The sequence below is a fragment of the Polyodon spathula genome, chromosome 22 (assembly GCF_017654505.1).
Source record: "Polyodon spathula isolate WHYD16114869_AA chromosome 22, ASM1765450v1, whole genome shotgun sequence".
NCBI lineage: Eukaryota > Metazoa > Chordata > Actinopteri > Acipenseriformes > Polyodontidae > Polyodon > Polyodon spathula.
In genome coordinates, this window is record NC_054555.1 from 24,976,687 (window position 1) to 24,991,491 (window position 14,805).

The 14,805-nt window shown below is 36.4% G+C and overlaps 1 protein-coding gene across 7 annotated transcripts in view; it reads right to left on the reverse strand.

Moving 5' to 3' along the window:
* Positions 1-1,136: 1,136 nt before the first annotated feature.
* Positions 1,137-14,805, reverse strand: part of rimbp2b (RIMS binding protein 2b) — a 55,577-nt gene continuing 41,908 nt past the window's right edge. For 2 of the 7 annotated variants that reach the window (XM_041222609.1, XM_041222610.1), the window contains 9 exons: positions 13,823-13,940; positions 13,075-13,227; positions 11,890-12,059; positions 10,535-10,703; positions 8,941-9,006; positions 7,942-8,045; positions 6,242-6,313; positions 5,356-5,490; positions 1,137-3,413 (listed from right to left, as the gene is read on the reverse strand). In XM_041222609.1, coding sequence (XP_041078543.1) covers positions 3,231-3,413; positions 5,356-5,490; positions 6,242-6,313; positions 7,942-8,045; positions 8,941-9,006; positions 10,535-10,703; positions 11,890-12,059; positions 13,075-13,227; positions 13,823-13,940 — 1,170 coding nt within the window. In that variant the 3' untranslated portion in view covers positions 1,137-3,230. Of the gene's footprint in view, positions 3,414-4,804; positions 4,958-5,355; positions 5,491-6,241; positions 6,314-7,941; positions 8,046-8,940; positions 9,007-10,534; positions 10,704-11,889; positions 12,060-13,074; positions 13,228-13,822; positions 13,941-14,805 lie in introns of those variants that run through there. The other 5 variants (XM_041222615.1, XM_041222613.1, XM_041222614.1 and 2 more) reach the window with 3 other exon arrangements.

Genomic DNA, 14,805 nt, shown 5'->3' on the forward strand with positions numbered 1-14,805 from the left:
ATTTTGGGTGAAATCTTCTCGTGTCATGTACTTGAAGCCATCATGTTTGCAGTGTTTTGTTTTACGAGAGGCTGTCATTCCTATAATTGTTTAACTGGTTATAAATAATGCCACTTGCCTTATCCTCTACCATTAGACTTTTTCTGAAGTATTTAGGGCAGGATGGGGAGTGTGCCATCAATGAGAATTCTCTGCATTTTGAAAAGATTCAGCTCTGGGTTCCCCAGTGGCTCACCTGGTAAAAACACAACTGCATGGAGTCCAGAGTCATTTCATTGAGAGGACAGTGGTTCAGCTCAATGAGGCCAAACTGAGACTTTACATGCTGAGCCTCACATCTGGGGTTCAGTAGCTTAATAACTTTTGCTATTTAGGTTCAAAAATCATTCACTTGTATTGACAGTGGGAATGGTGGTTGGCCATTGATGTTCAGTCCTGTTATATCAGTAGTGGTTTTCAAGGAGATTTTCAAATTGGACATTATAAAAATGGGTTAAATTATAATCTGTGAAGTCTTAAATGTTTCTGGATTCTAATTTTGTTGGCACTGTTAAGTTGAGTATCACCTAAAAATGACAAAATAAAACTAGGGAAATGTGTTAAGACTTTGTTGTGCCGATTGCTCTGTGTGAATGTTTGGCAGTAACTTGTTAGACATTAATTCAACAAAACGGGTGCCTACAAACAGCAATACCCAAATGTGTATTCCATTACTATACAACAGGTTACATTTTATTGTTAAATAAACTTTGAAAAATTGCTCAGCCTGTGTGTTCTGGTTTTTAAACTAAATGTGTATTTATGCTGAACACAGAATGACCAATATTCTCAGCAAGTGTAAAATTGGTACACTACCTAGTGACATAATTCATCATAAACCATACATTAGAAATCCATTTACAGTTGGAGTAATGAATTAAAAAGGTGAAGAAAATACTGTGCAATTAGTTATTTTGTGTGGGTTAATCTATAATTTTATTTACAGCATCAAACTGGTCAAACTGTATAGGGGGAAACCAACTTATATGAAGTTGATGGTAGTAAGTTTATAACTTTCTCCTTATCTGATATTCATTTGCTTTTAAAATACCCAGTATATTTGTGGAACGCTTAAAAGAAAATATAAAATGCTGCTCTAAAAAATATCAAATTTATTAATATAAAAATGTATATTACACATTTACACATGCACACACTCACAACAGTTGATTACCACAAATATAGGCCAATGAGTTCTGTAGATTCATAAAGCTAGCACACAACTGCAGACTTTTTAAACAAGTTACATGTTTCTTGACGCCATGGGGAAAGCTTGCACTGATTATAAATTTGAATTTACAAAAAAGGCAGTCTGAAAATCAAGTACAAACATTAAAAACAATTTACAAGTGGACAAAGTACAAAAGAGCAACGGTCAAACAATGTGTATATAAGCAGTGCTAGAGTACTGTGAATTATGGGTTGCAAAAATGTACATGTAGGAGTATGGATAAAAGACTAGTTTGTTTTGGCTAAATGTATATCTCCGGTATTACAGTAAGTTCTTTCTCTTTGAGATGACACTTTTAAAAACATTTGACTAACGCTAATGTATCTTTTTAAAGTTCAACATCTTGCAAGTTTGAGGAAAATGGGGGGATATGTGCTTGTCTCTTAAGCAAATTGATATGGGTGTTACTAAAATAAACTTTAAAAGCTAAATGGGAAAAGGGTGTTGGCCAAGGGCTTTTAATAAATAACTGCTGCAAGTAATGTTAACAACACCTAATCTAAAATTAAATGTTTCCCCCACCCAAATATTTTGTGTGGCTTTCTGTATTGGACCAAAAATGCCAAGTTCAAACATTTGTTAGAATGTAGGATCTGTTATGCAGAAAATGCATGTATAACAAATGTTCAGTTACTACTAGCAATTAAATTCCTGATTGATCAAGTAACAAGAATAAAAACATAAAGATGAGTGTCAATATTGTAAACTTTATATGCAAGCCAGGTTTCAATGCTTTTGTTTCCTTGCAACAAATTGGCTAGATCATTTTAATTACAACATTTTACTTGGGTTTGTTTAATATTTCAACAGCAATTTTTGTGGCGAAATCTCAAGATCCTTTGGAATTAAGTGTAGGTCTGCAGTGGAAATTTAGTCTGACAGAATATTGTGGATAATTTTTACACCACCACCCAGAGGTTATACATTGAAATGCAGTCAGCAGCACATCACTTGTTCACATCACCTTAACTAAATTTTTTTCTAGTGATGGAATGAAAGAACAATGCACACAGTACATACACATTATACTTGCTCCATTCACTGGACAAAGTACAAACCATTGTTGTGCATTTATAAGGCAGACATCAAGGCTGGTTTCAACTAGAGATTTCATGACTCGTTTAATACTGGTAAACTAGTCATGACTGAATGTTTTAATTAGTTTCACTTACTGGTAGTAAGGACATGCTAGTTCAAAAGGGAATTATGTTTTTCTTCTAAGTTCAGATACCTAAAAATCCATGCTGGATTTCTGTGGATGTAGAGGATCTAGAGAAAGGTGGGCCTGTTGCAAAGTCTTGGCAAAGATGCAGGGAAAGTCGAACAATGAATTTGAGCTCTAGCAAAATCCAGTAAATTGCATTTCAAGGTAAAATTTAATTTGCAACCATTACCTATTAACCACATTAATTTAGTCGTGACACATTTCTGATACTGAAGCACCCAAAGCTAAGGTGCAGGAAGCTGCCTTTGTGATTACAGGGAAGTATGGGTTGTACCATTGTTTCACGGAGCTCTAATTGTTTTCTAAATCAGTACAAGCACACTAGAAAACAAGGTTGTGAATGCAACAAAATGGTTCTGTAAACAGGACAAGGGCAGCATGTGATGGCTTTTGAGGTGGTAACAAATACTATTTTGTCAATACTTGACCGTTCTAAATTGCGTTTAAAACGTGGGAAAACAAGTTTTAAAACGCCCTTCTAGTTTTGCTGCTAATTTGGCAGCTTTGAAACATAAATTGCATAATTTGTGACATCTGGTCCTTGTACCATTAACTGTTAATCCCTGTATCAAAAGAAAATTTACCTTCTGGCTCAGTCTAAACTTATACCCTACAGTACTTGACTAGTTGACAGCAGTCATGAAAAACCTAGTTTTGACACCTATTCATTTTAAAATACAAGACTGGGAGATTTTGCGCTTATTCCATAATACTTAAATATTTATAAATAAAAACTTATTTAACTGCTCCAAGTTTTTTCAATAGTTTCTTCCCCTTTGAGAGCAGCCCCTTTTTCTTTTTGGAGGAGAATTCTCTACCCCTAATAGGACTTCCCATCCCCATTGTTCCTGATCCAGATCCAGGGTGTACAGTAGGAGAGGGGGCTCTCCTGGAGGGTCCAGCGTTTTCAGAGGGCACCTATTTGAGGGTGGGGTGGGGGAACAGGCAAGGTTTAAATAGAATATTTTATAGATTGGAGTGTGAAAGCAATAGATTTCATTAACCTTTTAGACAACCTTTTGTTGCGTAATACTTTTTCTTTTTTTTCCTACAAAAAATGTATAGCCTTTATAGCAGGTTTGTTACTACCTACCACAGTTTAATAATGCACAAATGATGTATAACTGTACTGTTAAACATTAAGTTGCATGTTGAATTTATTAATGGTTATGCTTGACAAAATATAATTTGTTGTACATTTTATATTGTAAAATAAGCAAGAAATTATAGTTTTCAAATTAATATATATATATATATATATATATATATATATATATATATATATATTCTAGATATATATATATATATATATATATATAATTTGGGCCCTTATATATTTAACCCCCCCTTATGCACAGTCACACTGTACATCATTTACCCACAAAGGCTAGTTTTAGTTGAACAAAAAAGTATTTCCGCACCTAACAATAAAGTTCAAAAGGTTGACATATGGAAGTGGTTATGTAGTATGAAGAGGATAAAATGAAACCATACAAATCTAAATATTCCTTGAATGTAACCATGAGCTAAAAGGCTATTTAAAACTGATTTTTTTCTTGTTAAAACCATGACACATTCATTCCTTGGTTTTTTAAATGTTTGTTTTTTGCATTTTTGCCACTGTTCAGCATTCCTTAGGGGACATAGGGAAAGAGTGCACCCCCACTCGATGTCTAGATTTAAATTAGGCTTCCCCCATTCTTGGGAACATACCTTTCACAATTTTAAATCATTAGTAAAACTTTCTATTATATAAATAATAAATGAAGCAGGGTGCACTGCTTTGTTGGAAGCCTAAACTTATTTAAAATAAGGCAATATAAGGAACTGCAAACATTTAGAAAAAGGAATAAAAACATGCAAAAGGCCTTTCAGCTTACCATGACTAACATTAGGGCTACTTCTTATGATCGACAAACTCTTAATGTACAGCACCCAGAGAAACAACTGAAGATACCATACTTCATGTCTAATGCAATTTGCTGGGTTTACTTCCACACATTTAACACTGGGTTTAACATTGTGACATCTTTTGTCCAAAGATCAGAAATATAGATTAAACAGTTGTGATTCTCACAATATCAGATACATGAACTTTAACTGCTTAAAAAAAAAAAAATTATATAAAAATAATTTGTGCAGCACATACAGTTGAAATATATTTGTAAAAAAAAAAAAAAAAAAAAAAAAAAAAGTTTTATCTGTCTTGTTTTTATAAACCAAACAAGTAGTGGTTCAGGAAACACACTTTCAGTACTTATGAACTACTGAAATTATATAAATTGTAGTTGTGTTTGAATAACGGTTATTATAACATCTACGTAATTATTGCAAGCATTTTTTGTATATATACTCCCACGCCATCTGCATTAGACTTGAAAAGGGCTGGGTCTTGGTATCTTCAGTTGTCCACTTACGTGACGGCTACAGTGCCTTTAAGCTGTGAAATGAACACTCTTCTTCTGCTGCCAAGCAGGTGAAAGAAAGAAATAAAAATGCAGTGATGGCATATTAATTATCCACAATATGAATATGAATACAATTATTTATTTTGGTTACACTAATATTCAAACTGTTTAAATTAGCATGTAATAATAACCTTAATATCATTTACTTAACTATCTGAAAAGTTCAATTTTAAATCAAAGCACTCAAGTTTAATGAGACCTGTGCTATAAAGGTCTCATGTTGTATCAGAAAACATTCTGATTTAGAAATGTATCTCGCCAAACCAGGCAGTCTTGAAGGACTGGTAAAATGATTTACTTTGGGACTGATACTCAAGCCATTGGGTGTTTAATTTTATTATTTGAAACAAACTTAACAAAAAAAAAGGTTATGCTGGGGAGAAAGGATATACCCTTTTGGTCTTTGTCCGCACTGGGGTGTCATGGACATGTCGAGATGGAGTGTCAGAGAGATAGACTTCCACATCGTCAGGCACTTCTTCAAGAAAGTTTGAAGGAACAAGACCTTTATGTCCATTAATTTCTCCCTGCCAGAATAAAGACATTTTGAATTAGTTTGTCTTGCATTTTAATGTAGTCGCATCACAGGGGGACATTTTGCATGTAGCACTGGAGGCTGATGTCATAGGATGGTTGTAGGTGCTCAATGTTTTTCCACAATGGGATTCATCCTTATGATGACATTAGCTCTAAAGGCTGGTTCATAATTCAGTCTTGTGACCACTGGGAGACGGTCGTGCAACATGACAGGTTTTTTATGAAAAAACAAAACAAAAAAAAACTGGTAACCAGATCTCCCTTGATTCACCAGTCGCGAGACTAGAAATCAGTTCGAAACACGATTGAAGTATGAAGTGAAGTAAACTTGCATATGCAGTTTTACATTACCTTAACTGTAGGTGCAAAAAACTTGTGCATCCCAGGTAGCAAAAATCAACATAATGCACAATTGTACTATTTATACTGCAATAGCAGATCCAGCTTTAACAACCTTATATATATATATATATATATATATAATTTTTTTTTTTTTTTTTACTGGATTGCATCAGTAGGCTATTACTTGTTAAGTGCATTGTCTGATTCTTAGGCAAATACCTAGAGATTTTGAATAGTACATTTGTGACTTTTTTTTTTTTAAATAAAGACTCATTTGCATTTGGGGAATTTGTGAAGCCTGGTCGGCATCTTGACTAGTAAATGCTAATGGCGTTATATAAAAGCACACCTTGGCCCCTATAACAATAGCCCCTAGCAACAATAGTAACATACACTTACATAATAAAATCCATCTTCATCGATTTCTCCAAACACAGTAATGATGTCGCCTGCACAGAATGTTAGTTCAGCCTGTCACAAAAACACACAGTATCTAAGTGATACATTTAAGTTTCTTTAAGACTAATTAACCTTTAGACTGCTAATGACAAATAGATGTATTATAGTGCTAACAAGATATTATATCATAAGATATTATAAAGGTCTGTTTAGGATACTTCTGTCATTTTAAAAAAGACACAAACACAAAAGAAAGAATTGTATTAATCAGAATGAAAGCTTGTCCAATCAGAAAAGACAAATGGAAGAGCCAAATATACAACCAATCCTGGTAAAGAAAAAGGCTGCATGATTGTGGTTGGGGTGTTGCTTACAAAACAACATGAGGCATATAGGAATAAGGAGGAAGGTTAGATAGAGGGGACACATGGCAGAATTGGAGCGGATGCAATGATGTCCTTTGTGTCTTTTAGAACCACAGCCCAGCTTCAAATTCTAGATATGTTCTTATTTGAAGTGACTCAGGAAAATTGTGGAGGGTTTTTGTAAATGCAAGACAAGATTGCTGTTTTGCAATTGGTCTCTTTCTCCCAAGGATATTTGTGTGCATTTTATACTTCAATGAAAAGAAACACTGCTCTTCAACTGGCTGGAGTATACAAGCCTCCTTGAATATTTACAGATCACATCACTAAAACCAATACCAGTACAAAGCCACGACAGCCGCCTTCTTACAAGCCACATTGCATGGCAAATTAATCGGAAACCATCTAATTTGTTCTCCCTTAGATTAGAAGCCCGTTCAGGACACGCAAAAAACTTTTTTTTTTATCTCAAGTAACTCACCTCAAGTTTCAGTCTCTCTCTGCCAAATTCTCTCTCCCTTTCTCTCTGCGGCAGTGCCAACGTGAAAGTAAATGAAACCGGAGTGTAAAGGGTATAGAAGGTAAACTGCAGCCTTTGTTTAGCTTGTTTTTTCCCCTCTTGATTCCCATCTCGTTGGCAGACAAAATAAACTTGGTAACCTCATCTGTCAGCATAACAACTCAAAGTGCCACGTGTCGCTCTGAAAGTACTGATCACCAGAATGTACCCTTCCCTTTAAAAAGAATACTGCTTTATTTCTGTGTTGTGTTTGGCTGCAACATTAAATAATTTACATCTTGCAACAATAAATACAATGTTTTCTATAGGGGGCTATGCTTTTATTTCCTATTGTAGTGTATTTTTCCCAAGTATACCCTAAAATGAAAGGTGTAAATACAGTTGTAAAATACACAATATGAAAAATATTAACATTGAAGTACAAAAGCAATAAGGCCCTGTACATTGGGCATTACCAGACATTAAGAACCATATATAACTGCAACCCTGAACTGCTTTAAATGCCTGGTAATGCCCTCTGTGTTAGGTCTTAATGCTTTAAATAATAGGGAATAAGGAAACCTCACCAATAGACCATTTTATCAGTTTGCTATTGCCAGTCATTTTGCAGTTTATTAGTTTCATTATGTACCTTTGAATTTAGTGTAAGTGTAACTATACATGTTTTTTACTAAGCTGTGGATTGTCATTTTTGCACTACATCTTGCTGTGCTTTCACCTTGCTGTGCTGCAACAAAGAGACACTATTCTTGAAGTCAGACATGAATACTGGCATACTGCAAGAATATAAAGTAAAACAAAAACACAATCAGTACCTCAACATCAACATTTGGGGAGCTCTCTCTCGGATCGTAATCGTAGAGAGCGACCATCCTCGTGGTGGATACAGGGTGCTGTCTGCCACTCCGTCTGTTACGTTCTGTTTCGGTATCAGCAGAGAGGGAGGAGGTTAGACCAGGTACCTGTTACAGGTGGGATAGTCAGCTAATGCAAACCCTGTTATGTCTATGGCCTCTTGTGAAGTGATTTTCAAGAAACTAAATGAAATGCTGTAAATGTTGACGACAAAGTGTTTGCCCTGCAAAACTCTTGTATTGCATCGTATTCAGACCATTGCAGTTATTTAAAGACGAAGTCCTAGAGCAGGTTTCACAGACTCTGATTTACCCTTCTTAGAGGTCAAGTTGTCTGAATTCAGGGTCTGTCAAACAAGATCATTGTTTTAAAATAAAATTAATTGTTATTTTTTTTTCTCCTTTTGAAACATAGTTTCCAAAGATCACTGTTTAAATGTTTACACGGTCACAGCTCTTTCATCATTTCTATACTGTGACATAAGATTTGTGATGGAGTTCTTTTCTTTGTAGAGCTCCTGTGTTTCACATGCAATTAATCTCTAATGAAAAGCAAGTGCTCAGGTGCTTTAAATATGTGCTTTGAACAAGTAGTCCAAAGTGCAGTGTCCATTTTTGATATCTTCAGTACTCTCAAAAATACAATGCTCAGCAATGCTTTCTAAAAGCAACTTTTCTGCTGATCACTTGTAATTGGTGAACAGGCCGAACTGATATCCACAACAGTTAAACTTCAAATGACAACAAGAAAGTATTGCAATCTGCTGGAATCAACGAATGAGAACAGAAGGGACACTGAATATCAATATTCAAATAGTCAGATGTGCATTCAGTTAGCTCATACTGTTTTAATAATAATAAAAAAAAATACAAATGTCTAGACAGCCCAAAGCATTGTAGTTTAAAAAAAAAAAAAAAAGCAAACACATGAAGGAAAGTTAGTTTGGAAGAAGCACAGACCTCGTTTAGACTTTCTGGACCTGCGGTTAACTGAACGCGCACTGTCTTTGAAACGATCACAGTTCACTTCACGGGAAAGGAATGCAAACAAACAGAAACAAGAAAAAGATATGAGGAAGCCTAAGAAGGAGCCGTATCATTTCTTAAAAATAGAATAGACATCATGATGCTCCAAACCAAGAACTCAAAAGCAGGGGAGGATGGCTATGGTGGACAGTGTAGCTACTTCAGGCTTTCCAGAGATGCTTTCTATGGCATCGCCCATTTAGTCTAGATTTCAGTGTGCACAAATAGTCATTACAACGTGAGTAAAAAGAAACATGCACAGTCTTGAGAGGAGCATGATGTTTACCAGGAAAAGGGTTGCGATCCCTGTTCTTCTTGGAAAGCCTGTTTGCATACCAGGTTTAAATGATGTCTGTGTTGTGATTTTTAAAAATTATTTTAAAATGCTATTGACACACGGTAAATGTTCCTTCAAAACTAGAATTCCTTTTAAATACTGTTCTTTTAGATTCTACTTCAGCTTAATTAAAACACAAAGAATAGCCCCTTGATAAATGAATGCCGTACTTCAGTCATTTAAACCTGATAGGACCTGAACCTTTTCCTAACCCAGTGTAAGAGAATGTATAAATGCAACAAAAAGATTGAGGAGTAAAAGAGTCAGAGCTAGTTATCAAGCTCTTACCAACCAATCTGCAGAGATGAGAACATAATGAAAGAATACAGGTAATAGCATTCTGTGTTCATAAATTACCAGGACACACCTAGATGTGCCAGAAACAGCAGTAATGGGTATATTAGTTAACACATTTTTATCAGGAATCCCATAATAAAAGACCAGTTCTGGCTGGGGATTTGAAAGGATCCATGTATGGAGCTGGAACAGTCTAAGAACACATTAGGAATGCATCAGGTTGCACAGTGACACTCTGTCTGCAGCGATGGACAATTTCAGCCTACACCTATGAAGATGAAATAATCTCAGAGCTACTTGGCTTCCCTGAAAGGTATAACAAATCACTGAACCACAACTGATGCGTTTGCATGTAAGTGACTTTTTAAATGTAGTTGCAAAACAATGACCCCTAGTGGAGAAAATATGACAAAATCAAAGGTACATTAACATGTGTATAATATAAATGACCAAAAGCATCCCATACACTTAAACCCCTTAGATATGCCAACCTGTCCCATTCTTAGTTTGCTGAATACATCATATGTTTCATATGCTTGGTGTTTTTTATATAGTCTTACAAAGGTAGTCAACCAGTCGACTTCAAAAAGTTTAGAAAATGTGCCACTGCCAAACACTACACAATGTAAATGGTTTACAAAATGAAACTGCATTACTATTTACCAGTCTATATCAATAAGAGCCTGTCGAAAATAATTCCCATACAAAGTGTGGCACGGCACATTTTAGTCCTGGTAATTTACACTCACAGATTGTATTACCGCATCATGACTAGAAGTTAAACCAGCATTGCAGTGCAGCTCTGACAAGGGCTGATGCCATGGTAAAGTGAAGGCAAGCAAATGCTGAGCAAATCGCAGCTTTAAAAGAAAGGAGGAGAGACTTTCTCAGCACCTATTTTTTCTACGGGGGTGTTGAGGGGGAGGAAGCCTTGTTTGATGAGTTTCTCCATCATTTCACCATCATCTGTTTGGATTTCAGAGACCATGTTGCAAGGGATAAGGCCGTCTCTCCCACAGATCTCCCCTCTATAAAACCCGTCTGTGTCCTTATCTCCATACACCTAGGAAGACATTTATTCCAGATAAATATCAATGGCTGGAATCTCACAAGCTGATCTGTCTAAAAAACGCTCCATAATCCTGGATAACCTCTTCCTTGAGACCCCCATTAGCTGTAAGTAATGTCTGTACCCACCACAAGGAGTTAAAAAATACAACCCATCACACAAAGAGCATCACAGAAATAAAACACACATTCCATATTTACATGAACATATAATCACGGTAATACCCTCCACATCCACAAGTGGCTATGGACCCTATTGTCTCAGGCTAATTACTGTGTTGGGTAAATTGCATTATTATAATGAAACTAAAAACATGAGGGAACCTCCATTTTAAGGCTATTTATCCTAGCAAGGATAAGGGCAGTGAGAAAACCGCAGACATCGCAATATAGAATTATATAGGTACTCAATTAAATAAAAAATATTAAATAAATAAAAAGCACATTTTATCATTATCCATATTACAGTCCCTAGGAGGTTACAATTTTTTTTTTTTTATCTGAAACCATCAAAGCTGTTATTTCCAACAGATTGTTTAAACTGCTTTCCATATGGTGCTGTCAACCTATCTGTTTATCATCAAAGATACTCATCTTTTTTAGCACATCAATTCTGTTCAAATTGGTGATCAAGAAAAAAAATAAAAGAATGAACTTGGCTTCCCTTGGTATAAACACAGCTGTGATTGGATTCTAATAATTTACTGAAGGAAATAAGTACCATTGATTCGAAAACAAAACCCGCATCACCAAATCACTTGAAGGAAGTCCACAGCTCACACACGTCAAAGGCTTTCTTTGTTTAAATAGTGCAGCTGGTTTTCTAGTATAGTTGCCTTGCTAAAGCCAGTCCAAAATCCATTCTAAACCAGGGGAGAAATCAACGAACACCCAAGACAATGCAGTGTGAAAACAAATTCATCCATTTCCATTTTTAGCCCTCTCCTGATGATTCAGATTCAAGCCCAGGCTGTTCATTGATTTACCTGCTGTTATTGTGTGTTGCGATTTGCCCTTCTCTGTAACTTCTCAATACAATGAAGGACCTGGACCGAAAGGCTTGACCCTGGCTTGGACTCTTAAAATACCTGCCACAGTGATCGCACTATGAACAGCAAGATGCTTACGAAGGAGAGTTCCAGCCAGTTTCCTTTACTCTACTTTGGCTGAGAAAGCCCTACCTTCATGATCTGTCCTTCCTTGAAGGGCAGCTCCTCATCCGCAGCATCGGGATTGGGGGACATCGACAGGGGGTCGTAGTCAAACAGGGCGACGAATATTCGTGACGTGTCCTCAGGCTCTGATTCTTCATAGAACTCTGGAGAGTGCCGTTCTTGGCCACCGTAACCATCTGGAACACACGTTAAATACTTCAGGCCAAAAGTACTTTGAAGTAAATGACTTGTCCACATCTGACAGTGAATTAACCGTATTGCATTTGGCTTAATGCTGGAAGTATCACCTTTTCCAGCTTATTAAAACTGAAATACACTAAGTCAGACAAAATCAAAAAGGATTCCGAAAAATGCAAGAGCAAATCATGCAGAGAGGCCTTGATATAGACGGATTCCTTTTTACATGCATGCCAATCAGAAGGGGGGAAGAGGGACGACATTGCTGTTTTACGGCACTATTATACCTGCTTTAGGCATGTGGTCTTTATTAGTTTTTGCTCAGAATAACTGAGTAAATACAATGATTTATGAGCAAGACTCCAAAAGGAAACTATAACACAGCTCCATGCTTTCAATACATTGTGTCACAGATGCTTTCTTATTCAAAATTTGAAAAGTCTTGGCATTGAAAAAAAAAACGCATTTTATGCATTACTGGTAATAAAATGTACAATCTGCAATGCACTTGCATATAACCCTTAAAATGATCTTAACAATGCAGACCACTTAACTATACAATTATCCTGCAAAAAGGGGGGTCTAATTAGGTGAAGTTCATTTTATAAATGCATATCTACTTGTTTGGAACCCAACATTACAGAAAAGCCTTGATCCTTAAACATTAATTACAGAAGAAATAACATGCATATATACTACAAACAAAACCTTGGATTTAAATCTAGGACATGCAGTACAGGTGCCACAGCCTGTTCCTACACAATGAGACCTTCACCTCAACAAAGTGGTCTAGATAGAAAACACCACAGCAGATTCTTTTTTTTTTTTTTTTTTTGACAAGCAACTGTCTGTTTAAAGTAGCCATAAATATTCGGTCTGTATAGCGACCGGTTAATTCAGATCAGTTCACCTGAACGTAACGACTACAACAGAAGATGTTCTGTTGCAAGGACTGTTTTTTTGTTTGTGTGTTTTTTTTTTTTTTTTTTTTTTAATGATAAGCTGCACACGTACCATATCGACGCTCAGAGGCCATGCCGCGTTGTAATGGCCATTTCCTGTGTCCAGGTACAGTGCGATAGTAAACATCCTCCTTGACAGGCGAGACATTCCTCTGACCCTCTGACCAGGACCGGCCCCCTTCACTGTTACTGTCCATGGTGATTTCTGCAGAACACACCAACGAAAGCAATGCATTTAGTTTTTCACATTGGGATGCTTTAAGCAAAGGAACCGTTGTAAAACAGAAACGGTTATTGATTTATTGAGCAGAAAGAGCAGGAACTTTAGTACAGAGGGGTCAGATTTGTTACATAATCACAACAATGACTTCCCTGTTAGCTTTACTCTGTTTTTTTTGTTTTGATTTGAGGCCAAATTAAACTAAACCTTGAACTCTTTTGAACTTCAGCTCAAACAAAAACAATAACAAACCATTTATTTTGTTTATGTCCCTCAAAAAAAAAAAAAGATATATAATCCCGCTTGGAAGCTGCCAAATATGTGGCTTTTTTTGGGAGATGTACAGTAAGGACATTAGTGGCAGTATTTATTTATTTTTTTGTTAGATATGGTTGAATCAGCTGTTGAATATTGGGCAAACACACACAGTTTGAAGAACAGGCTGTTATGATTCCACCAGAGCACATCGCTTGCTTTGCATCTTCAGTGTTAGCCAGGAGATAATAGCCAGTCTGCACACATCCTGTGAGAAACATTGCTAAACAGACTACCCAAGCCCTGGAGTGAAGATCAAACTTACCGATGGAAGGGACCATCATGGGCAGGGGCCGCTGCTGGACCGCATTGCCGTGGGACAGCCGTCGACCGGAGTGATCTATCCGGTCTGCTCGTCCTGTGGAGGAAGGGTCACCTAAAATCTTAAAGCAAAGAAACAAATCCGGGTTACAGTCTCCTGCCGAACAGGGAATAACCAACGACCACAACAACAGCAACAAAAATAAATCAATTGGCATTTTTAATAAAAAAAATTTAAAAAAAAGTAATTAAGCCAAAAAAAAAAAAAAAGGGCAACATAAATTAGTGTTTATATTTTAACTAAAGACCATTACAATTGTTTTTTGTTGTGTTTATTTTTTATTTTGTATTTTTGTAATGGGAAAAGAAAGGGGATGTTAGACAAGGCAGCACAGGATACTTTCAACCCTTTTTATGAAATGATTGGGAACAACCATAATGACTTCTACCTGGAACTCTAATATGGTGGCACACAATAAGCTCCTGTAAAAACAAAGTGTTTCAGCACGGTATGTTACACAAGAGGAAGTCTGTGTTGGGGGGAGGGGGGGGTTTAAACAGCAAACACTTTTTTATGGATCTGAGTGAATGGAATGAAATGATTCACAGAACTAATAGCAACTCTCAAGAAGAGTTCACATAGCTTGGATAATACTGGCCTCTAATCCTGGGTTGAAAGAGAGCTGTACTTTTTGTAGATTCGCGCTTTGGTTAATGTGATGGTTGTTAATCAACAAAGCAATCATGAGAGAACACAAGTTATTTACTGATGAATCTGCTGTACTCCAGCAAGAAAGGCAAAGTACCACAGAAAGCTCACAGTTTAAACAATGAAACACGCCATTGTAGTTTGACTGTACAGAAGTTTCTGATGTCATTGCCCCAGAGATGGATTAGTACAGACGAAATATATGCATCAGAAACTGTGTGGTGACATTTTGTTTACCACAAAGCAAGGTGAAACTATTATGGTTGGACCACTGTCTT